At 40.0% G+C, this 26,056-nt stretch overlaps 1 protein-coding gene across 5 annotated transcripts in view; it reads right to left on the bottom strand.

Moving 5' to 3' along the window:
* ZNF133 (zinc finger protein 133) overlaps positions 1 to 25,615 on the bottom strand; it is a 33,883-nt gene extending 8,268 nt beyond the window's left edge. For 3 of the 5 annotated variants that reach the window (XR_007717089.1, XM_050745357.1, XM_050745359.1), the window contains exons 1-3: positions 16,284 to 16,363; positions 7,930 to 8,056; positions 7,021 to 7,116 (exon numbers count right to left, since the gene is read on the bottom strand). Coding sequence is in view for 3 of the 5 variants with exons in the window: in XM_050745357.1 (XP_050601314.1) it covers positions 7,021 to 7,116; positions 7,930 to 8,056; positions 16,284 to 16,286 (226 nt within the window). In the remaining 2 variants the exon portion in view is untranslated. Of the gene's footprint in view, positions 1 to 7,020; positions 7,117 to 7,929; positions 8,057 to 16,283; positions 16,364 to 18,670; positions 20,207 to 24,060; positions 24,241 to 25,520 lie in introns of those variants that run through there. The other 2 variants (XM_050745360.1, XR_007717090.1) reach the window with 2 other exon arrangements.
* Between the last annotated feature and the right edge of the window lie 441 nt (positions 25,616 to 26,056).

Genomic DNA, 26,056 nt, shown 5'->3' with positions numbered 1-26,056 from the left:
TAAAGTGGCAGGCTTTTATTTACACAAAATGTATTTCAGAATTACTGAAGCGCCTTCAGATAAATCTCAATTCAACATGGTTTTAATATTTATATGGAGTGACAGAAGAAAAACAAAACTTTAAGTCTCCATTAGTCAATTTTTTCAGTTGGTCACCAAATCTGCCATTCTGTGTATACACTAGGAATAGTCTGAGAAGAAATTTTAACACAAAATATTACCAGGTTAATTAATTTGTTTATAAAGTATTTTAAATCTAAGGTACTCCTGTACTGATAGGTTTGTAGAGACTAATGGGTACTGACACAAATTTAAAATTTAAAAACTCGAGAATAACAAAATTAAAAAAAAATCAGGCCAGGCGTGGTGGCTCACGCCTGTAATCCCAGCACTTTGGGAGGTTGAGTCGAGTGGATCACTTGAGGTCAGGAGTTTGAGACCAGCCTGGCCAACATGGTGAAACGCTGTCTCTACTAAAAATATAAAAACTAGCTGGGTGTGGTGGTACACACCTGTAATCCCAGCTACCCAGGAGGCTGAGGCAGGTGCTTGAACCTGCGTGGCGGAGGTTGCAGTGAGCTGAGATTGTGCCACTGCATTCCCGCCTGGGCAACAGAGCAAGAGTCTGTCTCAAAAATAAATAAGCAAATAAATAAATAATAAATAAATAAAAAGTAAAATTGAAAATTGAACTCCTAATGATTTAAATATGCCAGTTTCTGCAGGAAATCTTTCTTGCTGCAGCTGAAGTTCTGGCTCTGAAGAAAAAAGTTTAGCTGTGAATTAAGCCAGGCACCTTGGTTATTAGGTCACACTACAAGAAAGAAATGTGAGGCACTCAGGGCTTATAGACTACAGTATGTAAATGACCTTACTAGCTGGTATGTAACTGTAAAGGGTGGAATCAATATTTCAAAATAAGATAAAGCCTGTAAATTAGACAGATGCAATGTCTTTTCCCTTATTTTATCAGTGTAAATATAGCATTAGCATAATATTCTAGTGATATAAAACTTAGTTCTGATATGTAGGCTTTCTCAAAGAAAGTTTAACTAATCTAAACTTCCAAGACTAATATATAGGTTCAGCATCCCTAATCTGCAAAATTCAAACATTTGAAAATCTTTAAGCACCAACATGCAGCCACAAGTAGAAAATTCCACAGCTGATCACATATGACAGGCTGCAGTCAAAACACAGGCACGTAAAACTCAGTTTATTCAGCATCCTTAAAGGAAAAATATAATTACCTTCAGGCCATGTGTATGAGGTGTACCCAAAACATAAATGAAATTCCTGTTTAGACTAGGGTCCTACACCCAAGGTATCTCATTATGTATTTGGTAATATTCCAAAATGCAAACCAACCCACCAAACCAAAAAAAAACCCCCAAATCTGAAACACTTATGGTCCTAAGCATTTTGGATAAGGGATACTCAACCTACACTGATTTTAAAAATCAGTATATTGCATTCATAAATATTCAAGATTAGGCAAATGTAGATATATGTGTCCAACTAGTATCTTATAATTTACAGACAGTGCCAGAAATTATGTGAATCTACAATTACTTTACTCAAAGTAAATACCAGAAATGGCATATTTTTCAGGCAATTTTTAACTTAAGACTGATTATGTTGTTTTTCAATTTCTAAGATCTCTGTTAGGAAATCATTATAAGAATAAATATTCTTGTTAAAAAATTCAAAAACAAAACTACACAAAGTGTTCCTATGCAGTAATTTTACTTGTATTTTTGCCGAAACTAATGAGATCAGCCTTATGTTAATTATTTGAGACTGAAACTTAAAACTTTAAATACCATCTATCAACACTATATATGCTTAAAAACATGTACAATTATTTAGCTTGCCAATAAACAGAAAAAAAAGCTTAAACTTGACAATAATACTGGTAACTAAAAAAGAATTATAACTTGGTGTATTTCTGTCCTCCATATGAAAAATAACTATTTTTTGTCTTCTGTATACTCAACTTAGAAATACAAGCTCTATTTTTACTTCACCAGATTTTCAATTTCTCATTCTTTATTTTTAAAATTTTTTACAGATAGGATCTCTCTCTGTGGCCCAGGCTGAAATGCAGTAGTACAATCATAGATCACGCAGCCCAAACTCCTGGGCTCAAGCAATCCTCCCTCCTCAGCTTCCTGAGTAGCTGGGACTACAAGCACATACCATCTCATCCTGGCTAATAATAATAAATTTTTTAGAGACAGAGTCTTGCTACATTGCCCAGGCTGATCTTGAACTCCTGGCCTCAAGTGATCCTCCTGCCTTGGTCTCCCTCAGCCTCCTGAGTAGCTAGGAATACAGATGCAAGCCACAGCTCCTGGCTTTAATTCTCATTCTTATGCTTCTGTGTTACCTTTTACCAGGCTTCTTAGTCAATTTAAATAACAAGGATTATTCACTTCAGGAGGGTATATAATTCTTCATAATTATAGTAACTCCTGTTACTTTTAAAAAACTAATTAATTTTTAAATTGACAAAAAATGTGTATATTCATTGTGTACATTTTGAAATATATATACATTGTGACATGGCTAAATTGAGCTAATTATGTGTATCACCTCACATACCTATCATTTTTTGTGGTGAAAACACCTAAAATCTACTCTTAGTGATTTTCAAGAACACAATATATTGTTATTAACTGTGGTCATCACGTTATACAATAGATCTCTTGAACTTATTCCTTCTATGTGAAAATCCTTTGACCAACATCTTCCCCAACCACTCCCATCCCCTCGTAACCACCATTCCATTCTCTGCTTCTATGAGTCCAACCTTTTTAGACTGCACATATAAGTAAGATTGTGTGGTATTTGTCTTCTGTGGCTTATTTCACTTAACATAACATCCTCCAGGTTCATCCATGTTATTGCAAATGATTCTGTTACATTTATTGAATTAGCATTCTGATCAATGAAACAGCCAAGAAAATTCAATGCTTTTCTTGTAACTAGCCTATTTTGAGGATTCTGATATTGCCTGTCTTAAATCCAAGTCCCAAATATAGAATAATGAAACTGTTAAGATGTATTTTACACCTAGAACAGTCTTCTTCCCATTACACATATATTTTGGGTTTCCAAGACAGCTTCCTGGGCAACCACAATGACTTGCTCCTTGGATTGTACAGCATTTTTTTAATGTGCTCAACATCGTTGCGAGAGCTGCTGTTTTTCTTTAAATTAAAACAAGGATTAAAAACAAGAGAAAAAAAGATAGGTTTCACTTTAAGACAATGATAGGTAAGCTGCTTGTTATTAATATAAATGTTTCGGTAATTCTATACTTTTCAGGTTGAGAAAAACACATATTTGTGTAAAAGTACAAAGGTTAGGGTGTACAGCATTTTCCCAGCCTCCACCTGCCAATTCTAGAATGAACACACAGGTCAGATAATGCCCCTACATCCTCTCCTTCTCTGTCCAACATTCCCTCCATGTCCTTGGCTAGACCTATCTCTGTTGTCCCTTGAGAGGAAGATTTCTATAAGATTCCCTCAAGTAGATAGACAGCTTCTTCCTCTTATATCTCAGCACTACAGAGTGGGAGGAACGTCCTTGTTTTGTAATGTGGCTTCCACACCAGTACCTACCATACTTCTTTTAGGATCATCCACAGGCCTCCTGGTTTCACACATTGCCTTGAATATTTGATCACCCACCAGCCTCACATCCTCTCCACACCAGTACCTGTGAGCACTCTCAGGGTGCTCCATAGGGCTGAGCCTCTGGCTAAGACTCCAACTTCTTAGCAACACTGACCTCACCTGCACTGTGAACGCTGTTCACAGACACTGCACAATCTTCACATTCTCTCCTGTGTACATTCCCTTCTCTGACACAGCCTTTTCTTCTATCTTCTGACTCACTTTGCTCAAGCATCATGGGCACATTGGTTCCTGATCTTATTTGGGGCTCCAATCCATGACCTTTCAGCTTAAACACCATCATACTTTACTCCTTCATACAACTGAGATCCAATGGACTTATATATCCAACTGACCTTTTATGGAACAACAGATTCAGTGGAGAGTCTATGAAACCACTATGGTGCTCTCACAAGGATGCTGTTATGGGCTGAGTTGTGTTCCCCCCAAATTCTTATGTTGAAGCTGTAACCGCTAATGTGACTGTATTTGGAGACAGGGCCTTTAAAGAGGTAATTGAGGTTAAATGAGGTCATAAGGGTGGGCCCTAATCCAATGGGGCTGGTGGCCTTTTAAGAAGAGGAAGAGACAACCAAGATGTGTGAGCATAGAGAAAGGGCTATGTGAGGACACAGGGGGAAGGCAGCCATCTATAAGTTCAGGAGTGAGGCCTCAGAGCAACCAAACCTGCTGACAACTTGATCTTGAACTGCTGGCTTCCAGAACTATAACTAAATGAATTTCTGTTGTTTAAGCCACCTGGTCCCTGTTACTTCGTGATGGTGGCCCAAGGCGATTAATACAGATGTTTTACTTCCTTTGCCCTGACCTTCCTTCTTTCCTAGCGCTGTAGTAAAACACCTACTCATCGGCCTCAGTCAAGCCCTGGGCAAGTCTCATGAAATTTATCAGTTATTAAGTAAACATGAAAGGCCAAAGTCCCTATTAAAAGTTAACACCACTTGGTTTGACAGCAAATGCAACACCAGCTATATGCTGCTGCTTAAAAGCAAAACACCCAAATGACATTGTTTTCATTTTAAAATAAAAGGATGAACAATAAAATAGAAAAGTATGCACAAGAAAGTATGGTGCTAAGACTAAAAAGAAATAAAGAGGAAGTTAAAGGAAAGAATAGCTCATGGAACTAAGAGAATTTCAGTATTAAAAACTTCATTAATGAGCAAGATAAAAATATCCTAAACCTTTACATACCTAATAGAACAATAAAGTAAAATATAACACAAAAACTTAGAAATAAATGGAGAAGTTGATATAAATTACAAGGACTGTGGAGAGTTTTAGAATTCCTTCTAACAGATGAACAGTAAGGATACAAGCTAGTTGAAAAACAGCAACAATTTATATTATGTATGCTACAGTCCCTCAACTCGAAGACAGAATTAATCAATTTAATAAAAACAAGAGGAGAAAATTTCTTACCCAGAAAAAGAAAATATATACTTCTGTGCAAACATTTATAAAATTGCCAAAAGAATTTTAAAAATTAAAACACATATATAATTTCTTAAAGTTATCTATGCCTCTGTCATTTAAGAATAATGCAAAGTAGGATGAAAAATTCTCAGCAGCTCCTTGTCCAACCCTCCCCAATTCTATCCCCACAGAGGTAACCACCAGTAATAGTGTAACCACTAGTAATGGTAAGTAACAACAGAGTTCTATGTTCACATAAACATATGGATATATACTCTTTCATATACTTCTCTTTAACAACAAACTCAACTGCGTAATATACAAAGTCCTGTAACTTTTTCACTTAATAAGGTATCCACTTAGTATCTGATTTAAAGAAGATACAGCAAAATTTGATTATATTTAGTGAACAGATAGGAAATCTCACCACAAAGAAAAGTGTAGTAAAAGTGAATGGAAATTGCAGAACTGACAAATAAGTGAAATGAAGGATTCACTGGCCAGAGCTTAGCATATTGGAAATGACAAATGAGACAGTAAACTGGAAGAGAGACCAACAGAAATCATCCAGTCTAAAGAACAGAGAGAAAATAAGATTTAAAAATACGGAAAGGATCTATAACCTGTGAGATTATATAAAAAGGACTAATATATATGTGCCTATAGTCCCAAAAGGGGACAGAGAGAATCAGGAAGATAAAAACATGTAAAGGAAGAATGGACTTAAGGCAGTCACATCACTGTGAAACTGCTGAATACCAAAAGTCCGGTGAAAAGTAGCCAAGGAAATAAAGGTAAATTATGTTCATGGTGACTTCTCCATCAGAAACAGGGACAGGCAGAACAATGGAATGTTATCTTTAAAGTGCTGAAAAAATAACCAAAGTAGAATTCTACATCTAGTGAAGATACACTTCAAGAATGAAGGCAAAATATAAAGACACTTTCAGAAGCAATAGAGAATACATTGCCATCTGTACCATAAGAAATGCCAAATGAAGTCCTTAAGGTTCAAGAAAAATAATACAAAAGGTAAACTCAGATTTTCAAAAAAAAAAAAAAAAAAAAAAAAGAAAATGATAAATTATCTGGATGAGTTAAAGACTATTTTTTCTCTTAATTAAAAAAATACATGGTAGAAAACAAATCCATGTATTTAAAACCAACATTTTAACATTGTAATACGGAGTGTATAATACAAATGACAACTATAGCACAAAGGATGTTGGGAGGAGGGGGTGATTGGAATTGTGCAATTGCAATGCTCTTACATTTTATATTTTACCCAGATTAAGTATTAAGAGAATATAAAAAGTTAAGGCTATGTCTTATACTCCCTTAGAGCACGGGCCAGCAAACTTCTTCTTAAAGATAGTAAATAGTTCAGGCTTTGATGGTCAAGAGGCAAAATTAAGGATATTATATAGATATTTATGTAACATTATAAAATGTAAAAGCCATTCTCGAATAGCTCACAGTCTTTTTAGAATTCCATTTCAATTTGTCTATTGGCTTTTTACATTTCTTCCTTCCACTGGGTTTGCCTTCTTTCTTTAGGTCACAGTTATTTCCATATTCTTGATGATCTTTTGTAAAAACAGTAACAAGAGAAAGAAGCCCATGACTATAAAAGAGAACTGAGTGAGCCAGAGAGGAGAAACCCAGTGGGAGGAAAAACAGCTTCCTAGCGGAGGAAGGAGACAAGAGACACCAGGAAAGCCCCATCCATACTCGGATGAAGATGGAGATCTGGAAGGGAGGCCGTGTCAGGCAATCTAAACAGCAGCCCGGGAGGTCAGGGGAACAGCTTTCCTCCCCAGCACCTGAGCAACGCCCCCTCTCCCCCAGTCCTCTGAGCTGCTGAGCTCATGTCTCATCCACCCAGTGTTTTCCCACTCACCTGGACAGGTAGCCGGTGAACAGTTTTTCTCCTCTCTCCAGGTCTCTTTCCCTTGCTCCAGCTGGGTGATGAGTTCTGGTTTAGAAAATGAAATTCCTGCTCACAGGAAAAGAAAATAAGGTAACTAGGTTATGGGCTCAAGAGCCCATTCAAGAATTCAGAGCCAAACAGCCTAGGAAACTTCAGAGGTAGTACAAAGCCCTGAGTTGGAAGGGGTGGGTGGGGCTCTCAGAAATGGAAGGGATGAGTGGGCAGCGAACTCAGATAGTACACTGGGCTGGACGCGGTGGCTCAAGCCTGTAATCCCAGCACTTTGGGAGGCCGAGACGGGTGGATCACGAGGTCAGGAGATCCAGACCATCCTGGCTAACACGGTGAAACCCCATCTCTACTAAAAAAATACAAAAAACTAGCCGGGCGAGGTGGCGGGCGCCTGTAAGTCCCAGCTACTCGGGAGGCTGAGGCAGGAGAATGGCGTGAACTCGGGAGGCGGAGTTTGCAGTGAGCTGAGATCCGGCCACTGCACTCCAGCCTGGGCGACAGAGCGAGACTCTGTCTCAAAAAAAAAAAAAAAAAAAAAAAAAAAAGAGAGTACACTGATTCTATTTCATGCCGGGTAGATGAACACCCCTCTCATTTAAAACAAGTTAACATAGGATGAGAACCCCAGTCTGAGAAAAAAGGGCTAGAAATGCAGAGTAGCACACACAATACACATATGTACACATACAACAAAATCTACTCATTTTCGACTCTGCAAAATCAGACCCTCCCCGGGAAAACAGGAATAAAATGTCGTTGCTTTTTAGTCCAACCCAAAGGTCAAGTAATAAAGCAAGATGGCTGCTTCAAGCATAGCCTAAAATTCCCAGCAATAAGAATGGGAATCCTCACAGATATCAGGCTTACCCAGTGAGACCAGGTTGCTGTAGTTCTCCAGCATCACCTCTCTGTACAGAGTCCTTTGAGCAGGGCTCAGCAGCCTCCACTCATCCTGGGTGAAATCCACAGCCACATCCCTGAATGCCATGTGTGCCTGTAACACAAAACCGAGCCCTGCTCACTCAGAAGCCAGCCTTGCCCGTGGCTGGGTGAGGGGCAGGCAGAAGGCTGCCCTGGGGGAGGCAGGTGAGATATAAAGATCCCTGCCTTTGACAGTGACCCTGGTGCCCTGTGTTCCACGACTTTTAAATCCCTGTCTCTATCCAGCCAGTGGCATTTGTGAACCCATACAGTCAAGGTCCTGGGGGGCCACACAGGGTATATGTGCATGAAGTGGAGTCCCTACATTTTGGGAACTTTAAATCTAGGCAGTCAGAAGAGCAAGCAACATATAAAATGTAAGCAACAATAAAGGACAGCAGATTTTCTGAGTTTAAAGAATTTAAAAGATCAAATAATCCACTGTAACTCAGTAATTCCTCAAAATCCTATGGCTTGGCTTTCTCGAGCCTGATGGTCACAAGCAGAGAGTAGTGAAGTACTGGAATCATGGTGCCTGGGTTTCAGACCCACCTCCGCCACCAACTAGTATCCCAGTTTTCTTACCTGTGAAATGTAGAGAACAGTTCATTAAACTTCCAGACACAGACTGTGAGTGCTCACCATGGAGCTTCTTGGCCACGGTCCAAAATTTCACCTTTGCACCCTATTCTCATGCCCCTGCCCAGTTTTATTCTTTTAATTTTCTTAGCACTATTTCCAAATGGAGGACAAACTGGAATAGAGATTAGAAAGGGTTTTCTAAGACAGGGTCTGGCAACTTGGTCTTGGAGAATGGATTGGAATCAAGGCAAGAAGAAAGTGCTAGGAACTACAGATGAGGCATGTGGGGAGCAGGGACAAGGACATTATGAGCAAAGGAAGACAAAGCCAAAATGTAGGCAGGGATGGCTCCCTAGGAGGAATAAAAGCCACCTATTGGTAGAATCCAGAACTTTGTCATCACCTCACACTCAAACACCAACTATTAAACAATAACTTCCCATTCTTTCCTCCCCCTAGATCCTGGCAGTGACCATTTTGCTTTCTGTCTCCATTATATATGTGGTTATTCTATGTGGCTACAATAAGTGGAATCATATACATCCTTTTGTGTCTGACTTATTTCACTTAGCATGTCTTCAAGATTTAGCCATGTAGAAGCATGCACTCAGAATTTACTTCCTTGTTAAGGCTAAATAATACTCCATTGTGTGTATATACTACATTTTGTTTATGCATCTGTTAATAGACATTTGGTTTGTTTCTAGCTTCTGGCTATTCTTCCATGCACATGGTTGTATAAATATTTGTTGGAGTCCCTTCAGTTCTTTTGGGCATACACTCAAAAGTGGAATTACTGGATCAAACAGCAATTCTATAGGAACCACCATGCTGTTTTCCACAGCAGCTGCACCATTTTGCATTCCCACCAGCAACGCACAAGGGTTCTATTTTCTCCACATCCTTGGCAACACTTACTGCCTTCTAGTTTTGGGTTTTTTTTTTTTTTTTTAAAGTAATAGCCATACAAATGGGTATAAGGTGGTATCTCATTGTGGTCTTCATTTGTATTTTCTTAATGTGAGTGATAGTGAACATCTTTTCAGGTGCTTATTAGCCACATGTATATCTTTGCAGAAATGACTATTCAAATCCTTTGTCCATTTTTAAGCTGGAGTGTTCTTTTATTGTTGTTAAGCTGTAGGAGTTTATATATTCTAAATATTAATCCCTTATCAGATATGTGACTTGCAAATATATTCCCTTCCTTTGATGAATGAAAGTTTTAAATTTTGATGAAGTCCAAGTTGCTGTTCTTTTCTTTTATTGCCTATGTTTTGGTGTCATTTCCAAGAAATAATCACCAAATCCAATGTTATAAAGATGTTCACCTATGTTTTTATCTACAAATTTTATAGTTTTCACATTTATGTTTAGGTCTTCGATCCATTGTCAGTGCATTTGCATATACGGTGTTAGGTAAGGGTTCAACTTCATTCTTTAGCATATAAATATACAATTTGCCCAACAGTGTTTGTAGAGTATAGTCTTTTTCATATTGAATGGTCTTGGCACTCTTGTCAAAAATCATTTGACTATATATGCAAGGGTTTATTTCTGGGCTCTCTATTCTGTTCTATTTGTCTATAAGTCTGTTTTTATGGCAGTACCACAGTTTGGGTTACTGTTGCTTTGTAGTAAATTCTGAAATCAGGAACTGTAAATCCTCCAACTTGGTTCTTTTTCATGATTGTTTTAGGTATTCAGTGTCTGGTGAGATTCCACATCAAGTTTAAGATGAATTTTTCTATTTCTTAAAAAAAAAATTGTTATTTTTATAGGGATTACATTGACTATGTAGATTGGTTTGACTGGTATTATTATTTTAACATTTTAACGGCCGGGCACAGTGGCTCACACCTGTAACCCCAGCACTTTGGGAGGCCGAGGCAGGTGGATCACCTGAGGTCAGGAGTTCAAGACCAGCCTGGCCAATGTGGTGAAACCCCGTTTCTACTAAAAATACAAAAATTAGCCAGGTGTGGTGGCAGCGCCTATAATCCGAGCTACTCGGGAGGCTGAGGCAGGATAATCACTTGAACCTGGGGGATGGAGGTTGCAGTGAGCCAAGATCGTGCCACTGCACTCCAGCCTGGGCAAAAGACCAAACTCCATCTCAAAAAAAAAAAAAAAAAAAAAAAAAAAAAAGTTTTCCATTCTACAAACATGTGATGTCTTTCCATTTATTTACATCTTCTTTCTTACAGCAGTATTTTGTAGTTTTCAGTGTATGTCTTTCATCTCCTTGGTTAATTCCTAAGCATTTTATTCTTTTTTTTTTTTTGAGATGGAGTCTCGCTCTGTCGCCCAGACTGGAGTACAGTGGCCAGATCTCAGCTCACTGCAAGCTCCGCCTCCCGGGTTTACGCCATTCTCCTGCCTCAGCCTCCCGAGTAGCTGGGACTACAGGCGCCCGCCACCTCGCCCGGCTAAGTTTTTTGTATTTTTTTTTTAGTAGAGACAGGATTTCGCCGTGTTAGCCAGGATGGTCTCGATCTCCTGACCTTGTGATCCACCCGTCTCGGCCTCCCAAAGTGCTGGGATTACAGGCTTGAGCCACCGCGCATTTTATTCTTTTTGATGCTATTTTAAATGAAACTGTTTTCCTCATTTTCTGTTAGGATTGTTCACTGTTAGTGCATAGATATGCAACTGATTTCTGTGTGTTGACTTCATATATTAGTTCTAATAGGTTTGTGTGTGTTTAGTCTTTAGGGTCTTCCACATTTAAGATCATACCACCTGAAACTGAGATAACTTCACTTTTTCCCATTCAGATGGCATTTGTTTCTTTTTCTTGATTATTTTCTCTGGCTAACACTTCCAATACTCTGTTGGCTATAAGTGGCAAAAGTGGGCATTGCTGCCTTATTGCTGATGTTGGAGCCTTCAGTCTTTCACCATGGAGTATGTTAGCTGTGAGATTTTCACATATGGCCTTATTATATAGTGACTTCCTTCTATTTCTAGTTATTTTCTATAAAAGGGTGCTAAATTCTGTCAAATACTTTTCTGCATTGAGATGACCATGGTTTTTTGTTGTTGTTATTTGTTTCATCTGTTAATGTGATATTTTATATGCATTGATTTTTTTTGGGGGGGGAGGGCCGAGTTTTTGCTCTTGTTGCCCGGGCTGGAGTGCAGTGGCACAATGTCAGTTCACTGCAACCTCTGCTTCCTGGGTTCAAGCAATTCTCCTGTCTCAGCCTCCTGAGTAGCTGGGATTACAAGCATGTGCCACCATTCCTGGCTAATTTTTTTGTATTTTTAGTAGGGATGTGATTTCACCATGTTGGCCAGGCTGGTCTCGAACTCCTGACCTCAGGTGATCCACCCACCTCGGTCCCCCAAAGTGCTGGGATTACAGGCGTGAGCCACTGTGCCCAGCCATATACCCATTGATTTCTGTATGTTGAACAATCCTGCATTTCAGGAAAAAATTCCACTTGGTCATGGTGTATAATTCTTTTCAAATGCTGCTGAATTCAGTTTGCTAGTATTTTGTTGAATTTTTTTGCAACAATGTTCATAAACGATGTAATTTTCTTGTAGTGTCTTTGTCTGGTTTTGGTATCAGAGTAATGCTGGCCTCACAGAATGAGTCAGGCAGTGTTCCCTCCTCTTCAGTATTTTTGGAGAAGTTTGAGAAGAACTAGTGTTAGTTCTCTAAACGTTTGGCAGAATTCACCAGCAAAATCATCAGGTCCAGGAGGCCCTGATTCTTTGTCAGGATGGTTTTGATTACTGATTCAATCTCCTCAGTAATTATACACTTATTCAAAATTTCAATTTCCTCATGGTTCAGTCTTGATAGGTATTGCATTCTAATAATTTGTCCACTTCATCTAGGTCATCGATTTGTTGGCACACAATTCATAGTACTCTTGTACAATCCTTTTTACTTCTGTAGAAACAATAGTAATGTCCTCACTTTCATTTCTGATTTTAGTAATTTGAGTTTTCTTATTTTCTTAGTCAATAAAGCTAAAGGTTTGTCAATTTATTTAATCTTTTCGAAGAACCAACTTTAAGTTTTGTTGCTTTCTGTTATTGTCCTTCTATTCGCTATTTTATTTGACTCTGCTCTAGTGTTTATTATTTCCTTCCTTCTGCTAGCTTTAGGTTTAGTTTGTTCTTCTTTTTCTAGTTCCCTAAGTTGTAAAATTAGGTTATTCTTTGGAGACTTTGCTTTCTAATGTATTTCAGCTAAAAATTTCCCTCCTAGCACTTTACTTCATCTCATAAGTTTTCCTATGTTGTGTTTTTGTTTTCACTTGACTCTAAGTAAGGTCTAATTTCCCTTATAGTTTCTTCCTCTACCTACTGGTTTAAGAGTATGTTCTTTAATTTTCACGTTTGTGAATTTTAAAATTTTCTTTCAGTTATTCGTTTCAAGCTCGACACTTTTTATGATATCAGTCTTAATTTGTGGCCTAACATGTAGTCTACCCTGCAAAATGCCCCATGTGTACTTGAGAAGAATGTGTATTCTATTTTTGTTGGGTACAATGTTTGGAATATGTCTATTATATCTATTTGATTTATGCCTTGTTCAAATCTTCTATTTCTTTACTTTTTGTCTTTCTTATTGTTCTATCCATTATTTAGAGTGGGGTACTGAAATCTCCAATTATTATTATAAAACTTACTTCTCCCTATAATGCTGTCCATTTTTCTTTATATATTTTATGGCTCTGTTATGAGGTGTATGTGTATAATTTTTATATCTTCTTGCTGTATTAAATCTTTTGTATTAATGTCTTCCTTATCTCTTGTAACCTTTTTCAATTTAAAGTCTATTTTTTCTGGTATTAATGTAGCCACTTCTACTGTCTTTGGTTACTATTTGCATGAAACATCTTTTTCCATTCTTTTACTTTGAAACTATTTGTGCCTGTGGATGTAAAGTGAGTCTCTTGTAGACAGCATACAGTTAGATCTTTTTTTTTTAAATCCACTATGCCAAATTGTTTTAGAGTTTAAAGCATTTACACATAAAATAATTACTGATAAGGAGGTACTGATTTCTGCTATTTTGCTTTTTGTTTTCTACATGTCCTACAGTCTTTTATTCTTCATTTCCTGTATTACTGTCCTTTTTTTTCTTTGTTGATTTTTTTAATGCAACTTTAAAATTCCCATCTCATTTGCATTTCTCTACATCCTACAGCTATTTTCTTTGTGGTAACCAAGGGGATTACATTTAACGTCCTAAACTTTAAAAACTCAAATTTGAACTCATCAGCTTAACTTCAATAGCATATAAAAACTGTGTTCCTATACAGCTCCATCTCCAACTCATTATTGATGTCACAAAATTACATCTTTATGCACTGTGTGGTCAAAAACATAGATTTTTTTTTTAAATGCAGTAGTCTCCTAAGTCTCATATAGAGAACAAAAAGTGAAGTTACAAAGCACAGTCACAGTAATACAAGTTTATATTACTACCTGTGTATTAATTTTTAATGTAGAACTTAATTTTTTCATATGGCTTCATGTAACTGTCTAATGTCCTTTTATTTCAACCTGAAAGACTCTCGTTAATATTTCTTGTAGGGTAGGTCTAGTGGTTGTAATCTCCACCAACTTATCTGAGAATGTCTTAATTTCTGCCTCAGTAATGAAGGGCAGTTTTGCCAGATATAGAATTCTTGGTTGGCAGGCTTTTTTGTTTGTTTGTTTTCTTTTAGCACTTTGAATATATCAACCCACTGCCTTCTGGCCCGAGAGGTTTTTCATAAGAAATTTGCTAATAATCTTATTGAGGATCCCTTGTACGTAGCATTGCTTTTCTCTTGCTGCTTTCAAAAATCCCTCTGTCACCTGTGGCTTTTGGTGCTTTGATTACATTGTTTCTCAGTATGAGTCTTTTTGAGGTTTTCCCACTTGTAGTTCATTGAGCTGCTTGGATGTTTATATTCAAGTCTTTCATCAGACTTGGGAAGTTCTCAGCCATTATTTCTTCAAGCAATCTCTCTGTCCCCTTTTCCTCTTCTCCTTCTGGGAATCCCATAAAGGGGTAGTTGATCCACTTGATAGTATCCCATAGTTCCCTCAAGCTCTGTTCACTTTTCTTTAACCTTTTTGTCTGTGTCCCTTAGACTTGATAATTGTCCTCTCTCTTGGTTTGCTGATTCTTCTGTCTGCTCAAATCCATTTCTGAATCCCTCTAATGAACTTTTATTTTTAGTTGTACTTTTTAGCTCCAAAATTTATTTTTGGTTTATTTTTATGTTTTCTATCTGTTTATTGATATTTCCAGTTTGTTCTTACGTTGTTTTCTTGACTTTCTCCACATCTTCCTTTAACTCTTTAAGATGGCTGTTGTAAAGTCTTTGTTTAGTAAGTCCACTATCTGGCCTTTGTCAGGGATGTTTTCAGTTTATTCATTTTTTTCCCCTTTGAATGGGTCATATTTTTCTCATTCTTTGTATGCCTTATGATTTTTGTCAAAAACTAGACATTTAAATCTTATAAAACAGCAACTCTGTAAGTCAGAGTCTCCCTTCTGTTTGTATTTTCGTTTTTTTTTAATATTGATGTAGGGTGTCCCTATGCTAGGAATTAGTCTGAGGTGTAAGCTTAAAGTCTTCTCAGGTCTTTTCTGAGCCCATGCCTTTCCATGGGTATACCTTCTACATTCCTCCATATGCAGCTGTTTTTCAATACACTAGTCCTCAAATATTTGGCTCTCAAAGGGGAAAAAGAGAACTTCAGTGGGGGAAAATAGACTCTGGCTACTTAAATCCCCTAAAAGCCACTTTAGCCAGTGGGGGTTGCAATTGGCTGAAGTAGCTTTCAGGGGATTTAAATGGACCACCTCTGTGATCAGAAACAGCAATTAACAATTAGAACACACATCCTCAATATTTGGAGTAAAGGGTCCTTATTGTCCACCATGTGTCCCACAAGCCATGTAGAAGCTGATCCAGGAATACAGGATGGCTACCTGCCATAGGGCTGGCAGGGTGGATGATAGGTAGCTGCTACTATACTAGGAGCTAAAATTAGCTGTGACTTACCCTCTATACTTTCTTCCATCTGGGAACTGGAGGCCTTCAACTAGACTCCGGAGTTCCAAAATAGGTACACCTGACAGATTCTGCCAGTATAATCATATGTACTTTCCATTCCATTACTGTGATGTTACTCTCAGGCAGTAGAACTTTTGAAGCTGAACAAAGAAATGCAGACTCTAGCCGGGCGCGGTGGCTCAAGCCTGTAATCCCAGCACTTTGGGAGGCCGAGACGGGCGGATCACGAGGTCAGGAGATCCATACCATCCTGGCGAACACGGTGAAACCCCGTCTCTACTAAAAAATACAAAAAACTAGCCGGGCGAGGTGGCGGGCGCCTGTAGTCCCAGCTACTCCGGAGGCTGAGGCAGGAGAATGGCGTAAACCCGGGAGGCGGAGCTTGCAGTGAGCCGAGATCGCACCACTGCACTCCAGCCCGGGCGACACAGCGAGACTCGGTCTCAAACAAAACAAAACAAAAAATGCAGACTCTATCTCAAACTGTAGAATTGTGTGTTGTTCAGTTAACTACTGGGTGAATAACTGTGTCATGGGTTGTGCAGAAAGCGATGCTGAGGCAGGGAAGCCAGTGAGAGGAATTGGAGCTGAACTCTACTAGGCACCAATAAGGCAGTCAGGGTAAGAGAAGGGGATGTGTCCGTCCTGTTACAGCCAGTAATGGAGACAGGAAACACTCACCATTCCCCCTGGCTCTCCGGGACCCTGTGGCCTTTTTTCCTTGTCTCCCTAAAGAAGGATGATATCTCAGAAGGTAGATCTGGGTAAGGAAAACAGAAATGAGATGGTGTCAGGTGGAAATGCTGTCCTCATGAGTGAAGCAGGGCCTGCTCTTTAACCCCACAACTCGGGGAGCAGTGGCATAATGGGGAATGTATAAAGCAAGGAAACGATACTGCTTGGAAACAGCAAAGGAAAAGAAAAACAAGCAAGAGAGGGTAATCCAGGGTCTTGCAAAACAAAAGAGAAAAACAAAACAACAACAACAAAATCCCAAAGGACGCACCACCTCTCCATCCCCTGCAATCCAGTAAAGAAACTGTACCTTGCTACACTGGCAGAAGCATTTTCCTGAACTACGGAAATCTCAAGAACACTAGAATCTGACAGTTCTGTTTACAGAAATGCAGACATGCAAACAGTTGTAGTCTATTAAAAAATGAAAATAAGAATCTAAACAATTCAGCTAAAGAAAATTCCACCAAAAAAAAAAAAATGAGACAGAAAAAAAATTAACAAAACCGTAACATTAAACTAAATTAAATATCTTCAAACAAACATTTTGGGATATGAGATATCATCATGAATTAAAAATTCAAAAACTAAGAATAGAAATGGACAAAAAAAGTAAAGAAACAAAAAGATTTCAACAAACTTTTGAAAGAAACCAAAGAAAAAGACAATATTATATGAGAAATGAAGACGAACTTATAAGACACTCAAGGAGAATAGATTGAAATGAAAACATAATGAGCACTTAGTAATAGCCAGAAAACAAGAGAATGAAGTGAAATAAGAAGTAAAAAGGATCAGAAAGAAGCTGGATAGGAAACCAGACAAAGAAGTAATATTCATATAATTTGTTCCTAGATACCGAAACAATGGAAATATTTAAAAGTATAATGTAAGAAAACATTTTAAAAATAGATTACCTGAATCTAAATATGAAAGGGCCTATGGGATATGAGGGAAAGGTTGACTCATAACCACCAACTCAAAGACACTAGAAAAACTATTAGACTTTAAAGAACAACAACAGGAATCCAAAGTGACTCTAAGCAAAAAATATGAGTTCTACCAGAGTTTTTGAAATTATCATTCAACCACTGCTCACTGCTGGTGGGAATGTAAAATATGGTATACCCACAAACCAGTATGGTGGTTTCTCAAAACATTTAAAATACAATTATTATGTGATTCATCCAATTCCACTTCTGGCTATATACGCAAAATAACTGAAGGCAAGGACTGGAACAGATACTTGTATGCTCATGTTTATACCAGCATTGTTCACAATAGCCAAATGGTGTAAGCAACTCAAGTGTCCACCAATGGATGAATGAATAACAAAGTGATATGTACATACAATGGAATATTATTCAGACTTAAAATGCAAGGAAATTGACACATGCTACAACATGAACCTAGAAGACATTATGCTAAGTGAAATAAACCAGAAGTAAAAGGACAGTAAGATTCCATTTATATGAGGTAACCAGAACAGTCAAATTGTGGTTCAGGAGAGGTGGTTGGGGAAAGGGAGAATGGGGAGTTATTGTTTAATGGGTATGGAGTTTCAGTTTGGGAAGATGAAAATATTTCTGGAGATAGATAGTGGTGATGGTTGTACAGCAATATGAATGTACTTCATGACATAGACTTGAACATGTTAAAATGGTAAATTTTATGTTATGTGTATTTACCACCAAAAAAAAGGTTTGGCCAAAAATCATCATTCAAAGCAAGACATGACGGGAAACTTAGCAAAAAGACTGATGATGAGCATTTAATATACATAATTGTAAACTTAGCATGAAAAGGGGAGAAGAGACAGGAAGAAAACATATGCTAATGGTATAGGGCAGTGTCCTGATAAGGTAGAAATGCCACTCAAATAGAAGACACAGGGGAAGAAGAAAGCAGAAAAAGGTTGCTGATCATATCATAGGCAATAGGTGGGAATTAAAAGGAATACACAAAATGAAATTATAGAATTGCTTAAAAATAATGTAATAAAAAACACTACATATATACAGGATTTATTTAAAACAGTGAGGTAAGGGAAACTATAGCCTTAAATACTTTTACAAATAGAAAGGAAAGAAAATAATCTAGCCTGGGCAACATGGTGAGACCTCATCTCTACAAAAAATTCAAAAAAATAGCCAGACATGGTGCATACACACACCCCTATGGTCCCAGCTACTCAGGAGATCTAGGAGGGAGGATCACTTGAACCTGGGAGATTGAGGCTGCAGCAAGCCTGATAGCATCACTGCACTCCAGTCTAGGTGACAAAGTGGGACCCTACCTCAAAAAAAAAAAAAAAAAAAAATAAATTAAATTCCAGGCTCAAAAAGCGAATAAAATAAAGTAACCCAAAAGAAAGCACAAATAACAAAGATGAAAGCATACATTAATGAACAGAAAGCAGTAGATCTAATGAGCCAAGTCCTACTTTGTCAAAAAGAGTAGACAAACACTAGCTAACTGAAAGGGAGAAAGCATAAATATTCAAAATAAGAAGTAACATGGCTGTGAGGGCGATCTGGCTGCGACATCTGTCACCACATTGATCACCAGGGTCGATCCAGCTGATCTGGCTGGCTAGGTGTATGTCCCCTTCCTCCCTCACTGCTCCATGTGCATCCCTCCGGAAGCTGCACACTTGGTCAAGGACGACGCCCATCCCTCATAGAGGAGGACCAGTCTTTGGTCAAGGGTATACGAATAGCTGTGCTCCCCTGTTAGAACCTCCCAACAAGATCTCAAAATAAGAAACAACTAAGGGAAAGTCACCAAAAAACATCTTCTTAAAAGTCATGTAAGACTACTTTATAGACCTCTATATAAATAAATGTGTAGATCTAGATGAAGTGAATAACTCCCAAAATTAACTCCAGATGGTCACAAGGAAATTCTATCAAACCTTCAAACCAGGTAGTCCTTATGCTCCAAATACTGTCCCAAAGCACTGAAAACTAAAGGGAAAAGTCCTCATTCATTTTATAAAGCAAAGATACCATGAGGACCTTAACTTGATGACAGTTCAAAAACAGAAAAATTACAGACTAATTATCACTTACAAATATTGAAGCAAAATTCTAATTAAAATATTAGCAATTCGCAATAACAAAATATTTCACCATGGCAAAGAAAAATTTACCCAGGATTGCAAGACTGGTTTAATTTTAGGGGATCTATTGTTATAATACATCATAATAACAGATGTAAGGAGAAGTCACGATTGTCTCTCTACATGGTAAGATACTCTTTACCAAAACTCAACACCTCTTCTTCAAAAAACAAACCAAAAACTCAAGAATATAGAGTTGATGGATTTTTAAAACTTTTTATTTTGTATTAATTTTAGACTTACAAGGAAGTTGCACAAATATCAATTCCCATGCCCTCCACCCAGTTTTCTCTAATGTTAACATCTTAGAAAACCATAGTACAATCATCAAAAGCAGGAAATTAACATTGATGCAATACTATAAACTACAGACCTTAATAATATTTTGCCAGTTTTTCCATGAATGTACTTTTTCTGGTCCGGGATCTAACTGAGGTTTTCACTTTGCCTTTAGTTGTCATGGATCTTTAACCTCCTCCAATCTGTGACAGATTCTCTGTCTTTTCTCGTCTTTCACGAACTTGGCGCTTTTGAAGAGTACCCCTCAGTTTTGGTTTGTCCGATGTTTTTTCATGATTAGAACGAGGTTTTCATTTCTGGTTAGAATACCTCAGATGTGACGCTGTGTCCTTCAGCATATCAATGAGTTCATGATATTGTTATGTCCTTTTACTGGCGATGTTAACCTTGATCACTTGGTTAAGGAGGTGTCTTCTGAGCTTCTCCATTGTAAAGTCACTACGTTTCCCTTTATAATTAATAAATATCTTGAGATACTTTGAGATTGTACAAATATCCTATTTCTCTTCAAACTTTCAGCCACTAATTTTAGCATATATCTGTGGAACCTATCTGCAATAGTTATTACTGTGCTGTTTACCAAATGACAATGTTCTTTTTCCCCCTTTCATTCTAAATCCATTAATTAGAATTCTTCTGTAAGAGCTATTCTGTCTCCCCATTTGTTTGTATTCATTTATTTATTTATATCAATATGGATTTATATCTTATCCTATGGGTTATAATACAATATTATCACTGCTAATATTGCTGTTATAATTATTCCAGCTTTAAACACTGGGAGCTCTTTCACGTTGGCCTTGTTCCTGCTTTAACCAATACATTTGACACAAGTGACACTGTGCCAGTTACAGGCTTAAGTCCTAAGAAGGCCAGACAGCTTTCACTCTTGGGAGCTCTAACATACCATGTAACAAGTTCAGCCCTGCTGGAAGCTCTTACACTAGCTGGAGAGAGGGAGGCCTGCTGTCCCAGCTGACCCCAGCCTTCCAGCTGACCCCAGCCTTCCAGCCAACCCATGAAAATATGTGATGAAACCTATGAAAATATGTCAAATATGTGATGGAACCATCTTGCATGTTCCAACCCAAATGAGTCCCCAAATGACGGCAGCCATAGCAAGATGCATCACTTACATCTCAGCTGATCACATCCGCTTTGGGTAAACCCAAAGAACTGTGAGAGATTAAAACATAGTTGCTCTCCTAAGCCACTCAGTTTTAGAGTGGTTTGTTGTATAGCAGTCAATAACCAGAACCCTTCTCTCTTTCAGCTTACCTAATAACAGAAGCACCTTCCTGTCATCCATGGCGCTTACTCAGTCCCATGACTACTTCCTACCTTCCATATCAAACCAATTATCAAGGCTAATTGATTCCACCTCTGACAACTCTCTCAATTCCTCCCCACCCCTTCACCAGCTGGAGCACTAGGACAATGGCAAAAGCCTCCTAACAGTCTCTGTAGACCATTTCCCAACATCCTAGTCTGCCTCATCCAATACTCCCAGAATTAGCTTTATATATACAGGTTGGATTATTCTTTCATTTGGCAAGTATTTATTAAGCTCCTACTGTGTGATAGGCACTTTTTAAATCCTGGGGATATAGAAGTGAACAAGGCAAAAACACCCTCACTGACATGAAAGTCTAGAGGAGGAAGAGGGACCAATTACACGAATAAATAAAATACACGATGTATCAGAATGTGATGAATGGCATGAAGAGAAATAAAGCAGGGAAGGGGAAAGGATAGTCACAGAAGTGGGGTGAAATTTTAGAATTTTATATAGGGTGATTTGGGAAGGCATCTCTGAGGTGACTGGATAAAAATCTCAAGGATGTGAAGAGCCAAGGGAATAACTTTGAAAAGAACATCTAGGGCAAGAGAACAGCCAGTGCAAAGACCCTGATGCAAGGAAGAGTCAGGCTGGCATGGTGAAGGGATGGACAGTTCACTGTGGCTGGTGTGGCATGACTGAAATAGTGTGGTGCAGATGAAGTCTAAGAGTAAATGTGCGGAGATCAGACCTAGCTTTGTAAGATACTGGTTTTGACTTTGGTTAGGATGAGAAGCCATTGGAAAGTTTTGAGCAAACACATGACACGATTCGATTTACATTTAAAATATCCTTCTAGTTGCTCTACTGATTAATGTACCTTAGCAGGACACAGGCAGAAACAAAGAGACCACTCAAAGGCTATGATCATCCAGATGAGACGGTGGCCTGGACCATGATGGAAGCAGCAGGGCATGGAAATGGTCAGAGTCCAGATTTCCGTAGTGTGGATGAGGGTGTAAGAGCAAGAAAGGATCAAGGATGACTCCTTGATGACTCCAAGCAATCTGAAGGAAGGAGCTGAAATGCCCCTGCTCCAAGATAAACTCTTGAAAGAATGGTCTATATACCACTGGGGTGGAACATGTTCAGGGAAGGTGATCAGAGTTTCTTGTTGCACACATTAGGTTTGGGATGCCCGTAAGATATCCAGGTGGGGTGGCGCACACCTGTAGTCCCAGATACTCAGGAGGCTGAGGCATGAGAACTACTTGAAGCCGGGCAGCAGAGGTTGCAGTGAGCCGAGACTGCACCACTGCACTCCAGCCTGGGCGATAGAGTGAGACTCCTGTCTCACCAAAAAAAAAAAAAAAAAATCCAAGTGGAAATGTGAAGGAGACGGTAGGGGACCAGGATATGGAGTTGCAGGCAGAGCTCTAGGCTGAGCCTCAAACAGATAGCATTTAAAGCTTTGAGAATGAATGGGAGAACCAAGGAGAGAGTATAGCTGAAGAAGACAGGAGGTCTAAGAACTGAAGCAGGGCCTTTTCCACGGTGGAAATTTGGGAGAGAAGGAAGAGCCAGCAAAGGAGACAGAGGAGGAGCAGCCTATGAGTTAGGAGGAAAACCAGGAAGACCCAGTGCCAAGAGCAACTGTGTGAAATTATATTAAGAAGGAGGATGTAAACAACTACATCAAATGTTGCTGAGAACTGATGGTGGCCTGATTGTGACAGGGAGAACACTGGTAACCCTGACAACAATATTTGTTGATGTCACTTGAAAAAGCCTTACTAGAATATTCAAAAGATAACAGAAGGATAGCAATGGAGACAATAAACATAGATAATTCTTTCAAGGAGTTCAGCTCTAAATGGGAGGAAAGACAAGGCAAGAAGGTGAAGAAGAGACAGGAAGCTAGGGCAGTGCAGAAATGGAGACAAAGGGAAAGAAAAGGAATCGAGAAGAATGCACAGGTGGAATGGGAGGATACAACTTTTTAAATTTTGTTTTGAGATGGAGTCTCGCTCTGTTGCCCAGGCGACAGATTCTCCTGCCTCAGCCTCCCGAATAGCTGGGATTACTGGTGTGCGCCACCGCGCCTGGCTAATTTTTGTATTTTTCATAGAGATGGAGTTTCACCATGTTGGCCAGGCTGGTCTCGAACTCCTGACCTCAGATGAACTGCCTGCCCTGGCCTCCCAAAGTGCTGGGATTACAGGTGTGAGCCACTGTGCCTGGCCAGGAGGACACAACTTCTAATGGGAAGTAAGTTTGGAGACGAGGATGCAAGGAAAACTCAGAGGTATAGCTTAGCTTGTATCAAGTTATAAAGCTGTCAGTACAGATCAGCAAGATCAGAAGAAGTAGGAGAAATGAGGCAGAGATAGGGAAAACTGGGATGCTGTTTCCAGATACTTTTCCCTCTCCTGCCTCTGACCAGGGCTGTTCTGACTGGTGGAAAAAAAGATTTTTTTTTTTAACAATGGGGGAAAATTTAATATGAGCTAGATATTAAATGATATTAATAAGTTATTAATTTTGTTGGGTATAACAAAATAAACTGTAACAATGTAACTGTATAACAATGAAATTGTGGTTATGTTAAAAAAAAAAAAGAAGTCCTTATGTGTTAGAGATGCCTCCTGAAGTATTCTCAGGTGAAATGATATAACTGGGATTTGCTGCCAACACTCTAGCAGGGAAAAGAGTAAGTGAGAGTATTGGAAGACAGAAGAACGGAATGTTGACAACTTCACAGCATCTGACAAGCCCTGGGAATGAGCAGTCTGAACAAATACTGAAAGAAGGAATGTAGGGGAAGAATATAGGTGTAATGAATGAGAGCATCAGCTCTGAAAAATATTCCCTGTGAAAATGATCACTGTTAAAACAAGCCTAGTTTCCTGAAGGAACCAGCTGGGGCCCTGATCCCTGGATGGGACACTCTAGAACACAGATGTCAAAGCTAGGCAAAGGAAACCCACTCATAGTTCGAAATGCAAAAGGTAAGTGGCACCCACCTGAAGCTGGGCTCTCAAGAGCTCAGGAGTACCCCCTTTCCCCAGCAGGCAGTCCTCTCTGGGCAGACAGGAGCCGCAGGGAGGCAGAACAAGAACAAAAAGCGATCAAGAAAATCAAGGGAAATCCTCAAACTCCAGTAGGGCAGCGCCTCCTCTTCCTTAGCGGCATCAGGAATGAACCTGCCACAGAAGAAAAGGAGAAAAGAATTGTGGGCAGCTTCCTGGGAACACAGCTGGGATACAGGCTGAAAGCACAACCTGCCCTAACATGCTGTTGATGCTGAGCATGAGGTGACCTCTGTGCCTGTTATTAAAGAAAGGTAATATTCACTGAGTACTTAGTATAAGCCAGAGACTGTTACAGCCACTGTAGGAGTTTCACCTCATTCTATCAACAACCCAATGAGATAGATGCTATTATCCTCTTTAGGTTAAATCGAGAAAATTAAGATACAGTGAAGTCAGCCTCTTGCCCAAGGTGACACAGCTATAAAGTGACAGAGCCCAGAGGAAATGTGGCTGTGGAGACCCTGCTCTTACACAGTAAGGGCGGTGACAGTGAACTCTGTGGGTTGCAAGGATTCTCTGTGTCCGTTCTGAGATGAATCAAGATTGGTCATAAGGTGTTAAGTGTTGAATCTGCGTGATGGAGATCTGGTCTATAGAGTTCTATCTACTTCTGGCTGTTCGAAATTTCTCCGCAATAAAAACTTAAATGGAATGTAAAATCCCAAAGCCTGACCACACCAGGCGCCTGGGAATCCGTAATTCTTGCGATCAGTGACGGTCCCTGGGACCTTTGGAAAAACCCTGTCCTGTGGGTCCCGGCCAGACTTCCTCCAAGGCCTGAATCCGGGGGCGACCAACCCAAGTGAAACCCTAAGATCGAGGCAAAATGGTCACCCCAGATCCAGTCTAACCCTGGCTTGTTTGGTCAAACCAGACCGCTCCTCATTCCACTCCCGCAAAGCCGAAGAACAGTGGGGCCCCAAGAGACTAGCCCTCAACCGACCAAAGCCTGGGGGACACATGGCCCCAGGGATGGTCCCCGCTCCGCCACCTGGGAAATACCAGCTCCCTTAAAAGCTTATTTATTCAACTCCCCCAAAACCGGGGACTTATGGCATGAGCGAGAGACCCCCTTTCCCGATTTCAGCCAAAGCCGAACCAGTCCCCACCCACGAGAACCTAGGAGAGATAGCCCGATCCCCCACCCATCACCATCCAGTTTCTCGGATGGGCTTCACCCAACTCCCCCGGAGATGCACGCCCACACCCCCAAAATAAGACATCTGGGAGAGGACGGCCTGCGCCACGCCAGCGCGTTCCCACCACAATCACCACCCCCGCGCCACCCGCACGGTCCCCAAATTCAGCCCATAGTCCAGCCTTTCGGGACATTCCTTTCCGCACAGAAAAGGGTACGGCTGCGGCAAGGGTCCCGCGGGAGCCTCACTCACCAGCGCCACCAAAGAACAAGGGGTCGCTCCAGCCACCAGCTGGGGAGCTCCTCCAGCGGGGCGCCAGGACTACACTACCCCGAATCCTCGGCACCGCGCCCGGACCACACCTCCCAGGATGCTCGGCGCCACCAGGCGCGCCCTGACGGCCGGCAGCTCCCATTGGCTTCTGACGGATCCGTTTCTGAGTAATACGCTCCGGTCACTGGAGAATGGCCGCTGTGGCACCTGAATTCTCCCTCTTTTTTCTTAACCACGTGCATAAAACACGTAGAAACTCCCGAGAAAAGTGCCTGGCCCTACTGTGACCCTCCCTCTGAGCGCCTCTGCTGGAAAACTACACTTCCCAGTGACCCCTGGAGCGACTTCCGCACCCGGTGCCGGCCCCGCCCCTTGGCGCGCGGAAATGAGGTTTCGGGGCGCATCTGTTCGGCTTCTGGGGTTGGTCGTGGTGTACAGCTGGGTGACCGAACTTCTTCAGGTGCTGGTTCGTGTTGCAGCGTTCTCTGGTCTCCCTGGCTCCAGCCGCCCTCTTG

The sequence above is a fragment of the Macaca thibetana genome, chromosome 10, assembly GCF_024542745.1.
Source record: "Macaca thibetana thibetana isolate TM-01 chromosome 10, ASM2454274v1, whole genome shotgun sequence".
Taxonomy (NCBI): domain Eukaryota; kingdom Metazoa; phylum Chordata; class Mammalia; order Primates; family Cercopithecidae; genus Macaca; species Macaca thibetana.
The sequence above is the reverse complement of the archived record's forward strand: the minus strand, read 5'-3'. Positions and strand labels throughout refer to the sequence as shown.